The 19,331-nt window shown below is 40.9% G+C and overlaps 1 protein-coding gene across 1 annotated transcript in view; it reads left to right on the top strand.

The window, feature by feature from the left end:
• Positions 1-19,331, top strand: part of PLB1 (phospholipase B1) — a 175,495-nt gene that overhangs the window by 4,040 nt on the left and 152,124 nt on the right. The window contains exons 3-12 of the mRNA XM_077341488.1: positions 1,449-1,512; positions 3,565-3,623; positions 5,468-5,508; positions 8,349-8,392; positions 8,825-8,906; positions 10,176-10,227; positions 13,631-13,705; positions 17,446-17,508; positions 17,788-17,867; positions 18,934-19,009. Coding sequence (XP_077197603.1) covers positions 1,449-1,512; positions 3,565-3,623; positions 5,468-5,508; positions 8,349-8,392; positions 8,825-8,906; positions 10,176-10,227; positions 13,631-13,705; positions 17,446-17,508; positions 17,788-17,867; positions 18,934-19,009 — 636 coding nt within the window. The remainder of the gene's footprint in view (positions 1-1,448; positions 1,513-3,564; positions 3,624-5,467; positions 5,509-8,348; positions 8,393-8,824; positions 8,907-10,175; positions 10,228-13,630; positions 13,706-17,445; positions 17,509-17,787; positions 17,868-18,933; positions 19,010-19,331) is intronic.

The following is a 19,331-nucleotide window of genomic DNA, read 5'->3' as shown; positions in this document are numbered from 1 at the left end:
CTGCAAGTAGGGTTTGGAGATCTCCTGGACTTACAGCTGGATACAGAGATAAATTCCCCTGGAGAAAATGGCTGTGTTGGAGGGTGGCTTCTACAGCATTATAGCCTGCTGGGGTCCTGCTTGGTCCCCAGACTTCACCCTTCCCAGGCTTTGTCCCCAAATCTCTAAGACTTTCATAGCCTAGCGTTGGCACCAGTGGGATGAGGAAAGCCACACCGTCTTCAGAATCGCTCTCTAGCTGGTGTTTTATCTTCCTGCTTTCCTGAGTCAAGAATCTCGGATTAGAGTTGGGTCACTAATGTGGTGCCCATGGACCCTATGGCACTCACCAACGCCTTTTCTGGAACCCATCAAGTGTTTTTAGAAAGCATTTGGGGCTTTTGCACACCAGGGCTTCTGACAGTCCACTGGAGATCTGATTGGCTGAGATTTTCAAAACATTACTTCAGTAACAGTTCCACCACAGCACAAGGATATTTACTTTGTGTCTGAAGGTGAGATGGGTTTACAAATAAATATTTTAAAATCAGTTTGTTTTAAAAGGCATGCTGTTAAGCCAACTTGCTGCCTAAAATGTTGAAGTTTTATTGTTAGAGTTATGCATAATTTCTTTCCCTGATGTTTAGTGGTTAGCTCTGCCTCCTGTGACATCATTTTGTGGTTTACTTCACTTCCCTTGGCACCCATTTTGTAGTTGATACCCCCCTCCACACACACACACAGTCCAGCTCAAAAAGATTGGGTACCCCTGGGTTAGTGGGTTCTTAAGGCCTTTTATATTATTCCATCATACCTGAATAGATAGCTCTTACCGATAGAAATTGGTCTAGAGTGAACAGTCATGTGAAGGAAAGAAGAAACAGAGGGTCCAGTAAGCTAATTTTTTTTTAAACAAATTTTTTTGAAATATTTTTTTATTTATCTATTACATTTATATACTGCCCTCCCCTAAGGCTCAGGGTGGTTCACGTGAAACATAGGAACAAGAACAATACAGAGAAAGTTGGTAACCATAAATAACATTAGAACAATAATAGTGTGAACTGTAAATTCATAACCACAGCATACAGATAGACTCATGATTGGTCAGTTTAGGACAATAATTTCATGGAAGGGAGGCTCAGGGGCCTAGTGAAAGATGTTAGTTCTGGTCGACCTCAACCAAATGTTTGGCAGAAAAGCCCTGCAGAATTGTTCTAGTTCCGTTAAGGCCCTGATCTCCTAAACTTGTACATTTTAATATTAATATTACAAATAACATAATATGGGCAGCCATTTTACTGATCTTTATGTTCCCAAAATGTCAGACTAATGATATGGTCTATTAAGAAATCTTTTGTAGAGGGAAGTAGTAGATAGATGTTCAGAAGAAACTCATAGCCGTAGCCATTTTGACTACATTTTTGTCATTAGATATGAAGAGTTTTTAAAAATGTTCCTTGTTTCAGCCATTCAGAAATTTCCATCACTCTTGCATGCTGAAAAGTTTCTCTCAACCTGCCTCATCTTCAGGTATTTTTATTTCATATTTGTATTTTTAGAATATGACAAAAGATATAAGAATGAATTCAGTGGACTCAGTAAAAACAATTAGTAGCCAAAATGTGTTGCTTCTGATAGTTTTGTAAGACTATTTCATACTCCCATATTCTGAATCTTGGACAAACCATTACATATTATTCATTCTTCGGAGAATTCTTCTCTCCCACCCACCTGCCTGGCTTAATAGAGGTTTATTGTCTGCACATATGCAAACAATGCTATTCTGTTGGGGATGGGGGATTTAACATCCCACTTTTTCAGGTTTTCAGTTTTGCCCCCAAACCGGGGAGTCCCCCACATTTGAAGAAAAGTCTCCCTTCTTCAATGTGTCCCCAGTCTACAGATTAAGTAGAAGTTAATTAGCCCTATGACTCGATGGACACTGGGATGGGCTGGATTCCTGGTATGGAAAAGATCTAAGTGATCTTTCACATCAGGCTGGAGATTTGAACCTGAATCATAGAATCATAGAGTTGGAAGGGACCTACTGATCATCTAGTCCAACCTCCTGCAGAATACGGGAAATTCACAACAACTTGCCCACTGCAGTGACCACAATTCCATGCCCAGAAGATGCCCCCCTCCAACCCCCCCCCCCCGAATCCATGGCCAGTCTGGCCTGGAGGAAATTTGCCCCTGATCCCAAAGTGGCATTGGCATTTCCCTGAGCATTTCTAGATCCTAGCCAGAAGCTCTAGTCACACATGCACCGGATCCTCATCAGGTCATCTTAGAGGGCCCAGATCCAGCTGTTGCTGAGACAGCTGCATTGGTTACCAGTCTGCTTCCAAATCAAGGTCAAGGTATTGGGTTTGACCTTTAAAGCTATATGTGGTCTGGGTCCTTCCTGTCTGTGGGACCGCTTGTCTCCTTATGCCCCCTGCATGGCACTTCGCTCTGCAGTATGAATCTGTCGAGGGTCATGGGTCCCTGGGAAACATGCCTGGCCTCTAGGGCCAGAGCTTTTTTGGTCCTGGCCCCTACCTGGTGGAATGAGCTCCCGGAAGAGCAAAGGGCCCTTTCGGATCTCTCTGGGTTCCACAGGGCCTGCAGATGGAGCTCTTCCAGCAGGCGTTTGGTTGAGGCTGGGATGAATAAGAGTAAATCCTTCCCCATCCTTGTATAATTGGGATTCCCCCGGGAGGGGGCTTACCATCACCCCCAGTTTACACCTGATCTACATCTAACTGACATAGTTGGAAAGAGATGCAATGAGGGGAAAAAGGGCCTAATGAGGGATTGTGTGACTGCCATCTTGCTATTTTTTGCTGTTTTTTTGCTGTTATTACCTGTTAGATTTTTTATGGGTTTTTAATGTTTTTACTATGTTGTGATCCACCACGTCCCAGCTTCTCTGAGAGTGGTAGGGTAAAAATCTAATAAACAAACAAACAAATAATGGAGTAGCTACTGTAAAAGTATAGTGAATAGTGAATAGTTGGGCCTGGATTACTCAGGTAAATCAGGTGGTAGAAAGCTGCTGTGGGTATTACTGGCCCTGGCCCTGATAAGTCCCCCCCTCCAAGGCCAAGAGCCCTGGAAAGGTCCCTAGCCTCTTCTGCTGCCTTTTACTGACAGAACCCAAGTCTAGAATGATGGTGGAACTATTGTGGGATCTTAGCAACAGCCACTGAAGGCATCTATTTCTTAAAGGTACAGGCACTTGTTTGATCATTTGTATTTTTTTAATCTACCACTTTAAAAACAAATTTAAGATTTTTATGTAAATCTGGTTATAGTCTGTAACCAGATTAGAGTCTGCCAATCTTAACCCCTACTTCATGCAGACTCTGTGTGTGTGTGCATAGTTCACACAGAGACCTGGATTGGAAAATGCAGGTGAATAAGAATTTCAGTGGTAAAGTCCCTCCTAGTGTTCATAGTTGTTTTCAAAATACACCATTACATGACCTAAGTGTTCATTGCAGCTGCCTTTGCAGGACCACTAGTTTTAGTAATTCAAACAGATTTTCTTGTTAAGGTAACAGTTTGCTAACCTCAGACCATGTCTCATCTCCACAGTTCACACACTGACACCCTCTGACATCCAAGCAGTAGCTGCCATTGGAAGCCTGGGAAATGTGAGTAGTCTCAAGAGTGCCACTGAATAGAGGAGTACACAAATACAGTCACTATGTTCTTCAGCTAAAGAGCAAAGCTGTCAGTGCTCTGGAGAGGGTGGACTGGAGGTAATAATTCAGTTTTGAGATGCAGAACAGAAGACAGACATGATTGTGGCTCTGGGGACAGTTCCCTGTCAGACACTCCAGCAATAACAAGCATAGGTTTATGCACAACAAACTGCTGATAAAGGTGCAAGAAGAAGAGGGACATTTATTTCCTGGTCAACTGACATCCCAAGCAATACCTATGCTACTAGAGCACAATCTGATATTTCTATTGGCTGAGTGGCCACAATGCATCTCAACGGAAAATGCTTTAAAATATATCTAGTTTTATTTCCTATCCCATTGTAAGACTAGTTAAAATTATTTTCTTTGCTTCTTTATCTTCATTGTCTCCATTTCACCTTGAGCGTAAGTTGTGTCCAAGTGGCAGAAGTGGAGCTTCCGGTGTTCAATCCGTACAATCTCCATTTAAAACAAATGATTAACAGGTTATGTGAAAGACCCTGGTGTGTTGTTGTACATCAGAACAGACAATACTGACCTTGACAGAACAATGTACAAATTCAAGATTCTAAGTTCAATATAACTGAAGCATGGTAATATTATTTCCAATTTATAGACAGGGTAATGAGACCAAAAGTTAATCCTCTCTATCCCTTACTGTGGCCTCTGGTTGAAATTAGATTTGGACTAAAGTAACCCAACTCCATATTAAGTATTCTTTGCACTGGACTCCAGAATTTTTCCCAAAATCTGCAGAACTCTCAGGTGCAATCATGCTAACAATCTCGAGGTGTCAGCGGATTGTTTCATCAGTGCAATTATTTTAACATAGACCTATAAAATCTAATCCAACATATGCTTCCTTTCGTGTTATTTTGCTGGTAGAAACTGGTAGAAACTTTTCTATAAAAGCGATACTATAAGGAGGGACTTAGGGCAAGAAGGTTTTTGGTCTGAGGGCTCTTGGTACTCAAATGCCAAACTCTAGGGAGTTTTAAAATATGATCAATACCATTAGAGACAGCATTCTGGGATTTTTCCTTATTGCTATAATAGATTGCATCACAGGGACATCTTCCACATGACCAATTAGGCTGCGATCACCGCTTGTTTGTGTGTGGGTCTAAATCCCACTTTTGCATGGTATCAATCCCCGTCCAGGATTGACCCAGGCCTGGCCCGACTCGGGGCCCCAGTGATCCGACAGCAAGGGAACATGGAGAAATCTGCACTCCCTTTTTTGCCCCAGGATCCATTGGTGTGTATGTCAGGACTGGACTGTGTATAAGGAGGAAACTTGGGCCATCCCAAGCATCACTTCCCTCATTTAACCTTGCAACCTTACTTTAAAAAAACACACAAAAGCCCATGTCGGATGGCATTACAATGTGATTCCAAAGTAACAAGATAGCAACCCCCACCAGCCCTCCTGCTTGGTCAGCATATTTCCTTCTTTTAATTTTTTCTAGAGTTAGGCTAGATTTGGGAACTTTTCTGTGTCTTTCATCAGTGGAGCTTGCTTTAAAAAAACAACAACCAGCTGACAGATGTTCATTACCATAAATAATGTTGTGATGTCATATCACATTATTTCCTTTTCCTCATCCCCACATCCAGGCTAGTTGCCAGTGAGGCTCCTTTCCTGAAGCTACAACTGGAGAAAGAGAAAGATTTATGGGGAAGGTGCAAGGGTTTGTTGTATTACACACTGGTTTCTTCAGGCACGGTCTAAGCAGTAATGAATGTTGAGCTTTCATTACTGACACTTTTATTGCTTTTATATTTATTTACAGATTGGAGATTCTAGAATGCAGCATTCAGATCTGCAGGACAGGTACTTTTTACCATGTTCATAAAACACGCTTGCAGATACAGACCACTGAACATATGCTTCTGTTTGCTGGTGTAATTTCCCTATTGCTTCTGTGGCTGCCCACATAGTGCAAGTCTCCCCACAGTTTCCTTGTTCCAGTCCCCCAGCAGTGATAATCTGCTCCCTCTGCCACCAGAACTTTGGGGCTTTATTAGAAATTTCAGTTGAATAATGTTATATCAATTTAATAGCAGTATGTGTAACAGGTTCCCTGACTGCCCTGCTTTCATTGCCCCCCACCCCAATTTCTGGAGCTTGTGAACATCTTTGGAATTCTGTCACAACATGGTAGGCACAACAGCCACAAAGCAGCTGACATAGAAAAACTATCAGATAGTCAAAAGCATAATGTAAATAATAAAAATAAACTACGCACACACACACACACACACATACACATATACATATACAAATGCAAAACAAAACAAAAGAAGTTTTAATGTTCTACTAATTACAATAAAATAATAACCAGTAGATGACATAAAAACTAAAAGATTGTTCTATGGTACACAAATCCCCTTACAAATATGGCAGATAAATCATCAAACTAACTCATATAGAGTCATCCAGTAATATACTTATAGTTGGTCAAAGAATATAATAAAACAAACCAAACACGTTTTGTCTACTGCCTTCCTTGGTGGTGCAATAAGTATTGTCAAGCTAAAAACTTCTGATGAATACAAACGCGACTTTCTAACAATTATTCTATACAAATGGGTACACAAATACCTCATATATTAAGAAATGTCCATGTGTTTATTAGATATTGTAGATTTGTTAGTCAATTGGAAGTGAGGTGAATTCTGGCCGTCTCCATTCACAACAAGGCTTCTTTGAAGTCCTACCACTCTGTATGAGATGTGCAGCACATAACATTACCAGATCAAAATGAACAGGATAATATTTGTATAAGTATCACACAGTATTGAAGACCAACTGGAAAAGAATTCCATTCTGTTTTTTGAACATGTTTGTTTTTTATGGGAAGCAGAACTCACTACAAAATTGCTGTCATGGGAAGTGGAGCCAACCACATGCAGAGGGAGCACAGGTTCAGGAGGCAAGAACAGTTGATTTTAAAAATACACAGGGAAAGAGGAATGACAAAGATAATGAAGCCAACATTGTAGTAGCAGCTGCCAGATTATTATTTGCACAAACAATCAAGTTTCCAGTGGCCAGTCAGAAGCCTCACTGACCAGGAGTCCTATCTGGCTGTACCCACTTTCTAAAAACACTCAGTGGGTACCATGCTGGGGACCCTTGTTCTAGTTCTTTCAGCTATGTCAAGATGCCTATTCTCTTATATCTCTACAACAACAGATGGGAGATCTCCTGTTGGCAGCTGCCACCCCTTGCTGCTGTCTGTTAGGCCAGTAGCAAGGGAATAAATTAAAATTTGTCATCTCGTCAACAGCTTTGTGTCATTTCTGAGGTGACCCTGGAAATGATGTCATGTTGTCTATGGTTCATTTCCAGGTTTAAAATTTGGCTGCCGGTTTTTAAAAAAACCCCAGTGGTGGTGGAAAATAAAAGGCTGTTGTGGGGAAAATCAAAATCCCACTAACATGGCAGCTATCCAGGCTTTGCTGCAATCATTCCCAAAACTTCATAACATGGGAAACTGCAGGGGAAAGCGTGGGCAACACCAGGAGATACACAACTGTACAACCTCAAATCCAAGGCAAATGACCTGTGTGGAAGCAGCCTCTCATATAGTCCAAAAATTTTAACAGCTGTGAAAGGATCCTAAAAATGTAAGATGTAATAAATATCAGAAGGGCTGTTTTGATTAAACAAAATATAAATTTATTTTGAAGCAACACAAAGAATGATATACCACAGACACATTCACAGAAGTTTGTGTAGCCAGTTTTTCCCAGAACTGTATGAAAATCCTGGGTGTAAACTGCACAGAGCTTTTATTCCAATCCCAGGTCGATTCAGTCCCTGCCCTTTACACAGAATGTGATTTCTGTTTGGATTTTGGGTGATTTAAATTTTCCTTCTGCAGCAAGAAGGATTGATCCGGAGTGACCCTACCTTTATTGTGCAATATCTTAGAGTGCTTTTAACCCTCAATATTTTTCAAATCTGGATTGGGAAAGCAAGCTCCGTGGTAGAGAACCTCTGATAGGCCACACCTGCTCATGTGACAAGCTTTCCTTAAAGGAGAAGCCCCTAATTTTTTTCAACTTCTGTCGGTCCTGGATTTTTTCTCCCTTCCCTGCCTTTTTCGATCCTCTCCCCCTCACCTCCAAGAAAAGAAAGAGGCTCCCTGCTTGGCTCCTCTCCCCCCCCTTCAAGAAAATAAAGAAAGAGGCTTGGCTCCCCACCCCCTTCTGAAGTATCCTAACCACGTGCAGAACACTTTCCTGTTTCAATGGGGAGGAGGGGGGGAAGAGAAAGACCCGAGTTCAAAGCGATCTGGATTGACAATGGAATAAACAAAGTAAGTGCAGACTCTGCCCTGGTCTTGAAATACTCCAGATTATGGTACCCTAGAAATATAATAAAATGTGAAATGGATTTGAAATTACAGGCTGTACCAGAGAGAAGAACTGGATCAGCAACAAAGCTGCACTCAAGTTTGTGAGCCAGATCCATAAAAATCTAGTCCCCTTGCTAGATTAGCAGCAGCTATCTCACTTCATACACTGTGCTAGAAACTGGTGGCTTGTAGTGCAGCAACCAAAAAGACAAAAAAGCCCCCCCCCCAAAAAAAAATCCTTGCATGCACAGACCTTGATGGAGTTTACTTTATATGATTAATGATTGAGAAATATGCCTATTTACAGCATACCAAGGAATCTTATCCAGACAAGCATGGGGACTTTAACAGGTATGTCATGAAGTCTTCTGTCTATAGTATTTTTAGCCTGGCTTCCTCAAAGCAGCTCAGAGCAGTGTACTTGGTTCTCTCTCCCCCTCCTTTGTATTCCCAACAATCTGCAGAGGTAATCAAGGCTGAAATGTCATGGTGGAAAGTGGGGATCTGAACCCAGGCCTCTCGGGTGACATTCCATCCACTGTACTCGAGTGGCTTTCTGACAGACAGAGATAAATGTGTTGAAGGAGATCTGCGGTTTCTTCTCTCAAGCTTTTAAAACTGAATAGCAACTGTAGGGGGATCTGATTCTGATGAGGTTTTGATCTAGGGAGGGGCTGTTTAACCCTTTCCATGATGTATATGCATATGATATTAAGAACAATATTAATTTCCCTACCGCTACTTCCAAAACTTAATTTACTCAATTGCCCATTTGTCTTTTAGCACTTGTAAGCAGGTTTAATCCATCTGTGCGACATTACTCTTCCCCTGGAAACAGCAGGGCTGCCTCACAAATGGGAACTAGGTAAGTCCAACTTTGATTTGATTGACTGTTATTTACCTAGAAGTCTATGTTTTGGTGGTGAAAGCACAGCCAACCAAAACTTTCTGGTTAGGTATACCATGAATTTAATGGCAACTTCATTAAGACACACCAACAGTCTGTCCACCCCAGTGCCTTCTGTTCGATACAAAGCAATACTATATTCTACAGAAGAAACTCTGCAGAACATATATGCAATCAATCTGTCCATGTTCATTGGAAAAAATCTAAGAAAATGGAACTGCAAGCTACATAGATTTGGTCAAGAAACATTTTCTTATAGAGATGTGGACACGCAATACAAGGCCATTGGATACACTCTCTAAGTAGAGTCTCCTTTGACTGGCAATAGTTCTCAAATATCTCCTGCAAAGGCTTTTTCTATACTTGACTGGAGCTGTGCTGTAGTGAATGGGGATTTCAGCTGATTTTCCCCATGTCATTCCTGACTCCTGATGACTCCTCTATATGTTCTATGCAATAAAATGTAGTTTGCTTTGTGTTTCCACTATGAAATAAACAGCAAGTCTGAGATATCTGACACTGGACAAGAAGGATAAGGAAACAGTTAACTCCACTTAATCTTACTCAGGGACCTCAGTGGAGTACAATGTCATAAAGTTCATCCTCCAAAGTAGCGATCCCAAACCTGTGGGCCATGGACCACATGTGGTCCTTCGACTAATTGGAGGTGGGCCCCGAAGGACGCCTTCTCCCCCCCCCCCAGCCCTTTACTTCATCCCCCCCAGCCCTTTATAACACACTTCATTGTTGTGGCGTGTCTGTATCATATTTTGCAGGGATGTTTAAACATTACCATAGTGATCAGAGAGCGCTAGGGCAGTGGTTGAGAGTAAACTACCCCCCCCCCACTGGGCCTCAGTAAAAGGCGCTGAGTGGTCCCTGGTGAGTGGTCCCCGGCGTTGAGTGGTCCCGGCGATAAAAAGGTTGGGGACCACTGCTCCAAAGCATCCATTTTCTTGAGGGGAAGAGATCACTGTAGACAAGAGATGGCTTGCAATTCTGGGGGATCCTCAGGTCCCACCTTGGAGTCTGGCATCCCTATCCGCATCTCATCTGTTTGAGAGTACAATACACAATTCCTCACAGGGTGTTAGGTGAACCCCAACACAAACAGTGAGGTAAGGAGATTTGTTGTTGCTGCTGAAGCAGGAATATCATCTTTGTGCTTATAAAGGAGACATGTCTACATGATACATTTCTTTTTTCTTTTTTCATTGGAACAAGCAGCAGCCTTTTGGAACAAGCTGAAGAACTCATACACAGTATGAGAGACAGCCAAGTAAGTGTAAAAATGTGCAGAGAAATGAGCTGTTGGAGTTCATGTTTGGAGACCTCTTGAATATTAAAAAAACTTGAACTCTGACATGAAACTCTGCTCTACAGTTTCAGCACATACTAAAATCTAAAATTCAGGCACATGGACTTAGAGTTCTGAAATAAAGGACATAGGGAATTACATACTGTACCACCTTAATGAAATAATACACTCTTTTTGTGTGTGTTCATGTGTACCACAGCTACACCCTTGCCAGGCCCATTGAATGCCCTGAGTCAGGTGCCATTTTCTTGTTCATACTGGAAATTAGGTTGGCTTCTAATTCTGAATATAATGTTCACAATTTGGGTAGGGCCTAATAGCAAAGGCCTCCAGATCCAGAGAGTAGCCCAGTATATTTTGCCGGGTCTAGAGCACAGCCCAATGCAAACGTTGTTTATTCACCTGAGCACAGCTGGAAAAAACATAATTATTTTATAATATGTGATAAGGAATATGCCCTCTATTTATTATTAATTTTTTTAAACCTTTGAAACTCTTGGACAGTCACTTAAAACAACAAACTGTAAAATATAAACATGCTAAAAACTTTGCCAGAAAAACTATTATAGCTCAGCCAAACAATAAAATCCAAAACTGCAGGCACCAGCCAGCAGCACCTTTAAAAACCAGCTAGTTTTCACCCAGACAAAAGGCATGTTGAAACAAGTAATAACTGGGCATTTGAAGAAGAGCCAGGATATATTAATATCTTTGAAATGTTTGGAGGCACAGAAACTCAGAGTTCAGGAAATAATCCAATCCACCCTTTGGAGTTTGCTTCCAATTACTTTTGCCGCAATAGGATTTTGTGAAAAGACAATAACTGACTGCAGGCTACTAACACTGCATGGTTGAGGCCGGGGCTGATAATAGATCTATGCCCCCACCCCCCGGGGACTCGGGTTCCGGACCTGAAGCAAAACATCATCAGGACCTCCTCTCCACCCGCTAGTAGTGGGAGGGAGGGGGGGGAAGTTGAGCTGCCGTTCTTGCCATGCCGGTAATATTGGCAATGTTATTATTGTTTTTATGGGGTTTTAATGGGGATTTGTGATATTGTTACCCGCCACGAGCAGCAAGGGAGTGGCGGGATATAAATATAATAATAATAATAATAATAATAAAATTAAAAGGCTTTCCAGCACTCACACATACTAACACACAGCCCAGAGAGAAACAACAAGAGGTAGGTTAAAATTCAAGAGAAAACATTCAATAAACCCGAAACTCAACCCTCCAAGACAGAGGTTCACTAGGTTCAATAGGAAGGGAACGGAGTTGGAAGGGCCTTTACCAACCCTGGATGGAGTGCAATTAAAGACCTTACACTCTGCCAGGAATTTGGGAAGCAAGACTTTTCCTTGTCTACAGAGGCCTAGGTCGCTAAGGTAGCCCATCTGGTGTTTTCCCACCTGTGCCAAGCACGGCTCCTAGCGCCCTTATCTGTCCCAAGAATACCTTGCCACAGTGATCCATGCAATGGTCACCTCCAGAATAGATTTCTGTAATTTGTTTTATGCAGGCTTTCCCTTGTCCTTGACCTGGAAACTCCAGCTGGTGCAAAATGCTAGGGTCCTTACAGGAACATCTTGGAGGGCCCACATCCAGCCAGTGCTGAGGCACCTGCATTGGTTACTATTTGAATACCGGATCAAGTTCAAGGTTCTGGTTTTGACCTTCAAGGCCATTCACAGTCTGGGCCCAATGTATTTGAGGGACTGTTTAACCCCCTATGCTCCCCACGGGGCTTTGAGCCCTATGGATGCAAAAAGGTTGGAGGTTCCTGGCCCTCATGAGGTTTGCCTGGCTGTGACCAGGACCAGAGCTGAAATCCCTGACACCTGCCTGGTGGAATGAGCTCCCAGGAGAGCTGAGTTCCCTGATGAAACTTTTACAGTTCTGCAGGGCCAGGTGTTTGGTTGAGGCCATGTTACAGAACATCTTGTCCCTCTTCCAGCACCTCCTGCCTTGGTGTTGATGCCTGCCTTGTTACACCTCCCTGGTCGCATATGACAATTGTTGCTGGCTTGGTTTGGGAGTTCATATTGGAATTGGGGTGAGATGGTTTGGAAGGGTGGGTTTTTTTAAAGGTTGTCATTGTGTTTCTTGCTTTTTTATTGTATTTTATACCTGTTGTAAGCTGTCATGGGCTGGCTGGACTGGAAGCAGCAGCATAACAGTAGAACTAATAAACAAACAAACAAACCCAAAACGTCTGTGGGGAAATGTAAAGACTACTAACCAAACTGGCAGGGGTGAACCATGCTCTTCACAGGACTTTTTGGTCTTGCTCACCAAAGCCAAGCTTTGTCTTGGAAGGATAAAAGGGAACATCATAGCAAGAGAGATTTCTCCTGAGTTCCAGACATTAATCAAACCATAAACATTCAGCCTAGGTGCACACAAGATATATACATAAATGTTCTATATAAAAATATGCAAGGTACAAAAAACGTGCAGGTGTGAAGAGAACATACAGTTTGAATGTGTATAATTTTGTTAAACCATCAACATTTGTGGTTGGATGTGAGACCAGTGGGCATAATGCCATACAGTTCATCCTCCAAAGCAGTTCATCCTCTATGTATTGAAAAATATGTATTCATAATATTTAGTTTCAGAAGCTCTACAGCGGGGAGTTTTGAGTAGAGTATTGCAGTCTCAAAACACGAGAAGGAAACTTATTCACTTTAGCTCTCTCATGCACATAATGTGGTATCTGTACATTTCACAGTAGGGTTCAACTAGTTGGTGTTTACGGTGCTGATGCAGATAATTTAAACCCACTATCTAAGGCTCAAATCTCCAGTTTTAAAAGGGAGAAAGCCGGTGACCGTTGGGACAAAAAGTTTTTCCCCCACTGATAAAATAGCAAAAACCAAAACAATTAATTGTCAAAGGTTTCCATGCCAAACAAAATGTATAGGAATTGTCCAGGCTATTTCAAATAATTAATGGATCTTTTTATTTCTTCTTTTTATAATAATTCAAAACTTTATAAATCATCCAAAATAATAAATCACAACCAAAACGGGTTCCTAGGTAAATAATATCCCATTTTCCCAAACTTCCTCAGTCATTATGATCCTTCGTATTTTCTTAATGTTTTCACTGCTCCATATTAATTATCCCATGGGCTCTCTGCTCTTCATGCTTTTAAGTCTTAATTAGCTAGACCATGGTTTCCATGGCCAGGGTTGACACAGCTCAGAAAGCCCACAAAACAAAACTGTTGGATGCAAATTTTATGTTTGACAAGTCTAAAAACTGACATTTTGAGGAAGGAGAACATACCACTTGGTTCTTTACCTCTTATTAGCCCATTATATGACACCTGGTTTTGTTTTTCTCTCTTTTCCCACAGGAGCTAGATTATGAAAAGAACTGGAAGCTAATCACAATTTTCTACCCATATTCCTCCAGGGCCTCTGACTCCCCGGTAAGAAGTCCATGGTTTAATATGGAAAAAAGCAGAAACCTGTTTATGATCAGTTCAAAGTCTTATAAGGGTTGCATCTTTAGAGGACCAACTTCTTTATTCATTCCCCAGAACTTCTCATTTCCTGTCTTTAAATTCTTTAACAAGTCTATTTCAGATCAACACCCCACACATACCCATGCCAAATTAACCAGCACCCCTGTATACTAGGTTTTGTGATGACTAGTGTCTTTCAGTGGCAAGGAGTTGCTAAATTTCAGGAGATTGGGGGTGGAGCCTGAGGAGGGACCTCAGTGGGTATAATGGGGGTAGAGAGCTTCTGAAGCTCTGGTTTTGCTGGTGGACCTCCTGATGCCACCTGGGTTTTGGCTACTGTTTGTTTGTTTGTTTGTTTGTTTGTTTGTTTGTTTGTTTGTTTGTTTATTTATTTATTTATTTAATTTATATACCGCCCTCCCCGGGGGCTTAGGGCGGTACTGTGTGACAGAGAGTGTTGGACTGGATGGGCCATTGGCCTGATCCAACATGGCTTCTCTTATGTTCTTAACTGATCTGTCTCCCTTCTCACTGCATCATGCAAAACTGTTCCAGAGGGTAAAGAATCCTATTTCATGCAATGATTAATCATTTACAATGGAGGACCAACAACAGGGCATAGAGACTAAGGCCTTCCCTTGATGTTGCCTCCTAGCACCGATATTCAAAGGTTTACTGCCTTTGAATATGGAGGTTCCCTTATCACCTTTGCTGCTATACCTACTACCACAAATGTATTTAAACCTCTTTAAACCCTTTTTAAGCCATCTATACTTGTGCCTATCACTACATCCTCTGGTAGCAAATTCCACGTTTAAATCACTTTTTGAGTAAAGAAATATTTCCCTTTGTCTGTCTATGCCCAATAACTTTGGTGAACTTTGGGAACAGTGTGATGTTGAGTGGGGAGGAATCATCCAGAAGGAAAGAAAATGACAGGGAAACCATGTCCCCATATTTAACTTTATTTAAAAGAATTTTATTTACAGTTCATTGGCCTCCCACTTCCACTACTAAATGGTTTTACCCAATGATGATAGCATTAAATTGAATGATTGTATATCTACTTCATTTGAAATGCTTTAATATTTAACATATATCACCTTGGAGACCTTGTTTGGATGGAAAGGAGGTATAGACTTTTTAAAAAAATAATACAGCATCCATTACTTCCTCATATCCCCTTCAAGGCTATTGTTGCCGCGTTTCTGAAAGGTCAATTTTAGCATATTTTACTTGCATACACTGTATAAGCAGGAAACACTGTGCCTGACGCTTGGTCTTTTACATATCCCCCCCCCCCGCCTCCAAAATAACTTAGTCAGCTTGTATATAGTACAAATTAAATGAAGGTGTGAAATTTCTTCTGCTTCTGGGCTAATTCTTCTTCCTGACCACACTATATATGTCTTTCATCTTCATGCCTAAAAATAATCTTTCCAAAGAACAAAGTCTTTTTTGCCTTCGGTTTCCACATTGCACCAAGTTGTCTATATTATTTAAAAAGCCATGAAATGAAGTGTCATTAAACAGAGAGCTCTGCAACATTCTTTCCTTGAGGCTAATCAGCTCTTTACAAATTACTTGGTTTGAAGTCTGGAGAAATGATAATTGTGTATAAATACTTGAAAGGTAGAAGCAACTCCACTTCCCCGTTTCTTAAAGGCCTATGGATTCAATGCTCAAACCCACTTTCTATAGAAAATACTTTAGGGAAACCAACAAAGGACATAATTTGTGCTTAAAATGAAATGATCAGGAAAAGCAGAACCAAGGAAGCAATGGCACCAAACCTAAGCAAGAACAAATTGGTCCATCTTTCCTTGCTAATGCTTGTCTAGGCCAGCCTTTATCAAGGACTCAGGACTGGAAGCAGACAGAGACCGTTTACGCAGTGGAGGTTTCATGCCGGGCTGCAGGCTGGAGTTTTAGTCATGGTAGGTTGCCCCACCTCTTCCTGCACCCACACAGGGGAGCATTTGGCCTGGTGTGCTTCATCTGCCCCTGATTTTTGCTCCTGTACGGGAGCTGGGCCAGTGAAGTTCCCAGTGCGTAAACGGTCAGAAAGACACATTACATATGCATTGGAATTAGAAGATACTATTAAGCCTGTAAACACCTCATAAAATGGTGAGTTCAGATTAACTCACGGTATCCGATCTAGCATCTGAGATTTTAAGGGTTCAGTAATGCAAAAGCAGAAGCCAAAGATGGATTCTGGGAATAGACCAGCAGAGAAATCTAACCTGATACCTTCAGTAGAGAGCAGGAATTGCCCTACTGTTTTATCCTATGAAGAGGTCTTTGGCTACTCTCCCTGATGAGGTCTTTGGCTACTATATGGCCAGAGTTGCATGATTTGAGCTTAGGGTTGCCAGCTTTGGGTTAGGTAATACCTGGGGACTTTGAGGGTAGAGCCAGGATTGGGTGGATTGGGAGGGACCTCAATGGAGTATAATGCTATTGAGTCAAACCTCCAAAGCAGCCATTTTCCCCAGGTGAACTGATCTCTGTTGCCTGGAGATGAGCTGTAAAACCAGGAGATCCTGGGGACTGGCATCCCTACAGCTGGCTTAATATACTCACAGTGATAACGGATCTCCAGGGTCTCAGGTATTGCCCTCTTGCATCACCTTTTACCTGGAGATGCCAGAGATTCAATTAAGAACCCAGAGGATAAAGAAATAAAAATAAAAGGCCTAATGACACACATTTTCCTCAAAGTTGAAATAATCAATTGTAAGAAAAATATATCTATTACAAAATGATTAAAAACAATATATAGGCCCAAAAGATATCTCCAAACAGAATAAAATCATTTTATTTTATCAAATGACAGTATGGAACCCCAACCAAACATGTTTTTGTCAAATGCTCTTCTTCAGTGGTCAGACATACAAACTGTGCATTATACAGTGGCTCTAGACTATGAACGGGGACACAATATTTTCAGAAAGTTGGACCCAGAAGAATTTCCTTTAAAATGAATAACTGGAACTCAGGCAAAGGCTTCTTTATAGGTAAATTGCTGCCCTAATTAAGTCCATGTATAGTATATTAGGATGGTTAATATATAATGTACCTTCCTATCCAGATCCAAGGAAAATTCCAAATGCAGTAAAGAGAGCCAGTATGGTGTAGTGATTAGCAGTGCGGACTTCTAATCTGGCGAGCCGGGTTCGATTCTGCGCTCCCCCACATGCAGCCAGCTGAGAAGCCTTGTGCTCGCCACGGCACTGATAAAGCTGTTCTGACTGAGCAGGAATATCAAGGCTCTCTCAGCCTCACCTACTTCACAGGGTGTCTGTTGTGGGGAGAGGAAAGGGAAGGCGAATGTAAGCCACTTTGAAACTCCTTCGGGGAGAGAAAAGCGGCATATAAGAACCAACTATTCTTCTTCTACTTCTTCTACTGCTTCTTCACAGTCAGTTATGATCAGGAATTTGTATTATTAGGCATGATTTTAAGATCACTTAATTCAAATTAGGTAATCCTTGATTTAATTCCTAACCATTTCTTTGTCCATATAATCAAGATGCGTAGTAAGCCCAATCAAGCCCAAATTGTGTTTATAGACAAAACTGAGTTTGTCAGCCAGTTAGGCAGAGCAGAGACTCAGAAGAAAACCTTTAATTGGGGTAGGGGGTAGGAGAGTAATCATGTCCACACCAACTCTGTGGCATAAATTGTTTCACTTTCAACAGGAATCTTCTCCATTGGACAGCATAAAAGGATTGGAAGAAGTTTTGGATTTTTTACATGAAAAAGTAAGCCATTTGTCAGGTTTCCAGTGTTCCTTTCAAATGTATAAATGAGGGTTATTAAAGGTATGAAATGTGAAAGGTATGTTGTAAAAGTAGTCATTTTCCTGGGAAAGACTGCTATGGTTTATTCTCTTGGAAAAACTCATCCTGGGATGAGTGAAGCCCCTTGTGACTTGAGCAGTGGACTGAGATTATATTGATTAGGGATAGAAATGGAAGAAAGATTTTTTCTATTAAAAAAAAACACTGAATCACAATTGCTAGTTTTGCTAATCATTATAGGTTCCCAAGGCCTTTGTAAATCTGGTGGATTCTACTCAGCTTCCAGCATTATCAAACCCGCACATGGATCAAAACATGAGGTAAATTGAATGTTCTAGTAACTGTGCGATATCTGAGAACTTATCCTTGCATTCTTAAGTATGTACTTTTTTCCACTCCAGAAAAATGCTATAAAAGACATTGTTAATATGTTGCAAGTTGTTGAAATCTTTGATTGTACATACGTCCACCATGAATGGCTGAAGCTTCAAGCCAAAACATGATGATTTCTAGACTGTCCTCTCTAAATTGACAGTTGTTATCCTGTGGCAAATCCTTTCTTATAATTTTATGACCATAAGACCCAATTGTTGTTGCTAGTTAGCTTTCAAACTACCTACCGTCTTGTCCCCACACTTTATATCCTTTACATATTAAGTAGCCATTTGAACCTGTCAACAAATGCTTGGAATCCATCCTGTCCTGTTTAAGGAATCTCTCACCAGCCTAGAACAAAGCATATCTTTCCTTCTAAAGACAGAGGACTAGGACTGTCTAAAGAATTCATGTTTTGAAGTAGACATTTCCAGAGAGAGAAGGCAGTGAATGTCTCTCTGTAAGGAAAATAAGTTTGTTGATGAAAAATGAATATCATATTAATATGTGATTTGGAAATGGTTGAGTGTCAAAAAATGTTCTAATGTTGATTTAATATATTAAACTCCAAATAGGATGTGTGTCCATTACATTTTAAATAATCACCAATGAAATGATTGTTGGTGGGGAGGATATTCAATACCACAATCCCTTAAATACTGGTTAAAACAATAATTTCAGAAGGAAAGAGTTATATTTTTAATGTATATAACAAAGCTTCCATTATAGTAAATGTGGTCATCTATAGGCTACACCTAAAGTATACTGAATATGGTATTATTTTAATATTTAATATTTAATTATAATAAGACATCAAGAGACAACAGCTCACACCTCCCCCCCCCCAAAAAAAAGATGGGCAAGGGAATAAACAAGTGTAAGTTTTTGAAAGTGTGATAATTTTTATAGTGCACATTTCAAACCTCCTTTTATGAATTCTACCAGACTGCATTCTTAAGTAGGACTTACAGCATTTCAGAATTCTTTTGCTATGATTTTGGAACTTTCTAGGAGCATTTCAGACTCATGCATTGGTTCTATTGGATGTTCTACACTGGATGACATTATAAGAAGATGGTCCTACCAGGTGAGAATAACGCTGGGTTGTGTGAAGGAAGAATATGCCTCCATTTCGCTATTCAAAATTGGTTCAGTTTAAGGTATGAAAATAGTTTGTGTTGTTTTCCTGTTCACAGAGAAACAAACAGGTGGTAAGCAATTGTTGATAGGCATACATCTTATGTTTTTTTCACACTCTCATCAAAGTGTCATGTAGTAATGCCTGCTCATAATTGGTATGCAGGATTCTGGGTAGGGAGCTGAAAAATGTGGTAATGGTTTTTCAAGCAGCTACCAGAAGATTGAATCAGTCACAGCCAGCCCAATAATCTCACTGCTAATGTCAGTCT

This window comes from Paroedura picta, chromosome 1, assembly GCF_049243985.1.
Source record: "Paroedura picta isolate Pp20150507F chromosome 1, Ppicta_v3.0, whole genome shotgun sequence".
In the NCBI taxonomy this organism is placed as follows: Eukaryota; Metazoa; Chordata; class Lepidosauria; order Squamata; family Gekkonidae; genus Paroedura; species Paroedura picta.
The sequence above is the reverse complement of the archived record's forward strand: the minus strand, read 5'-3'. Positions and strand labels throughout refer to the sequence as shown.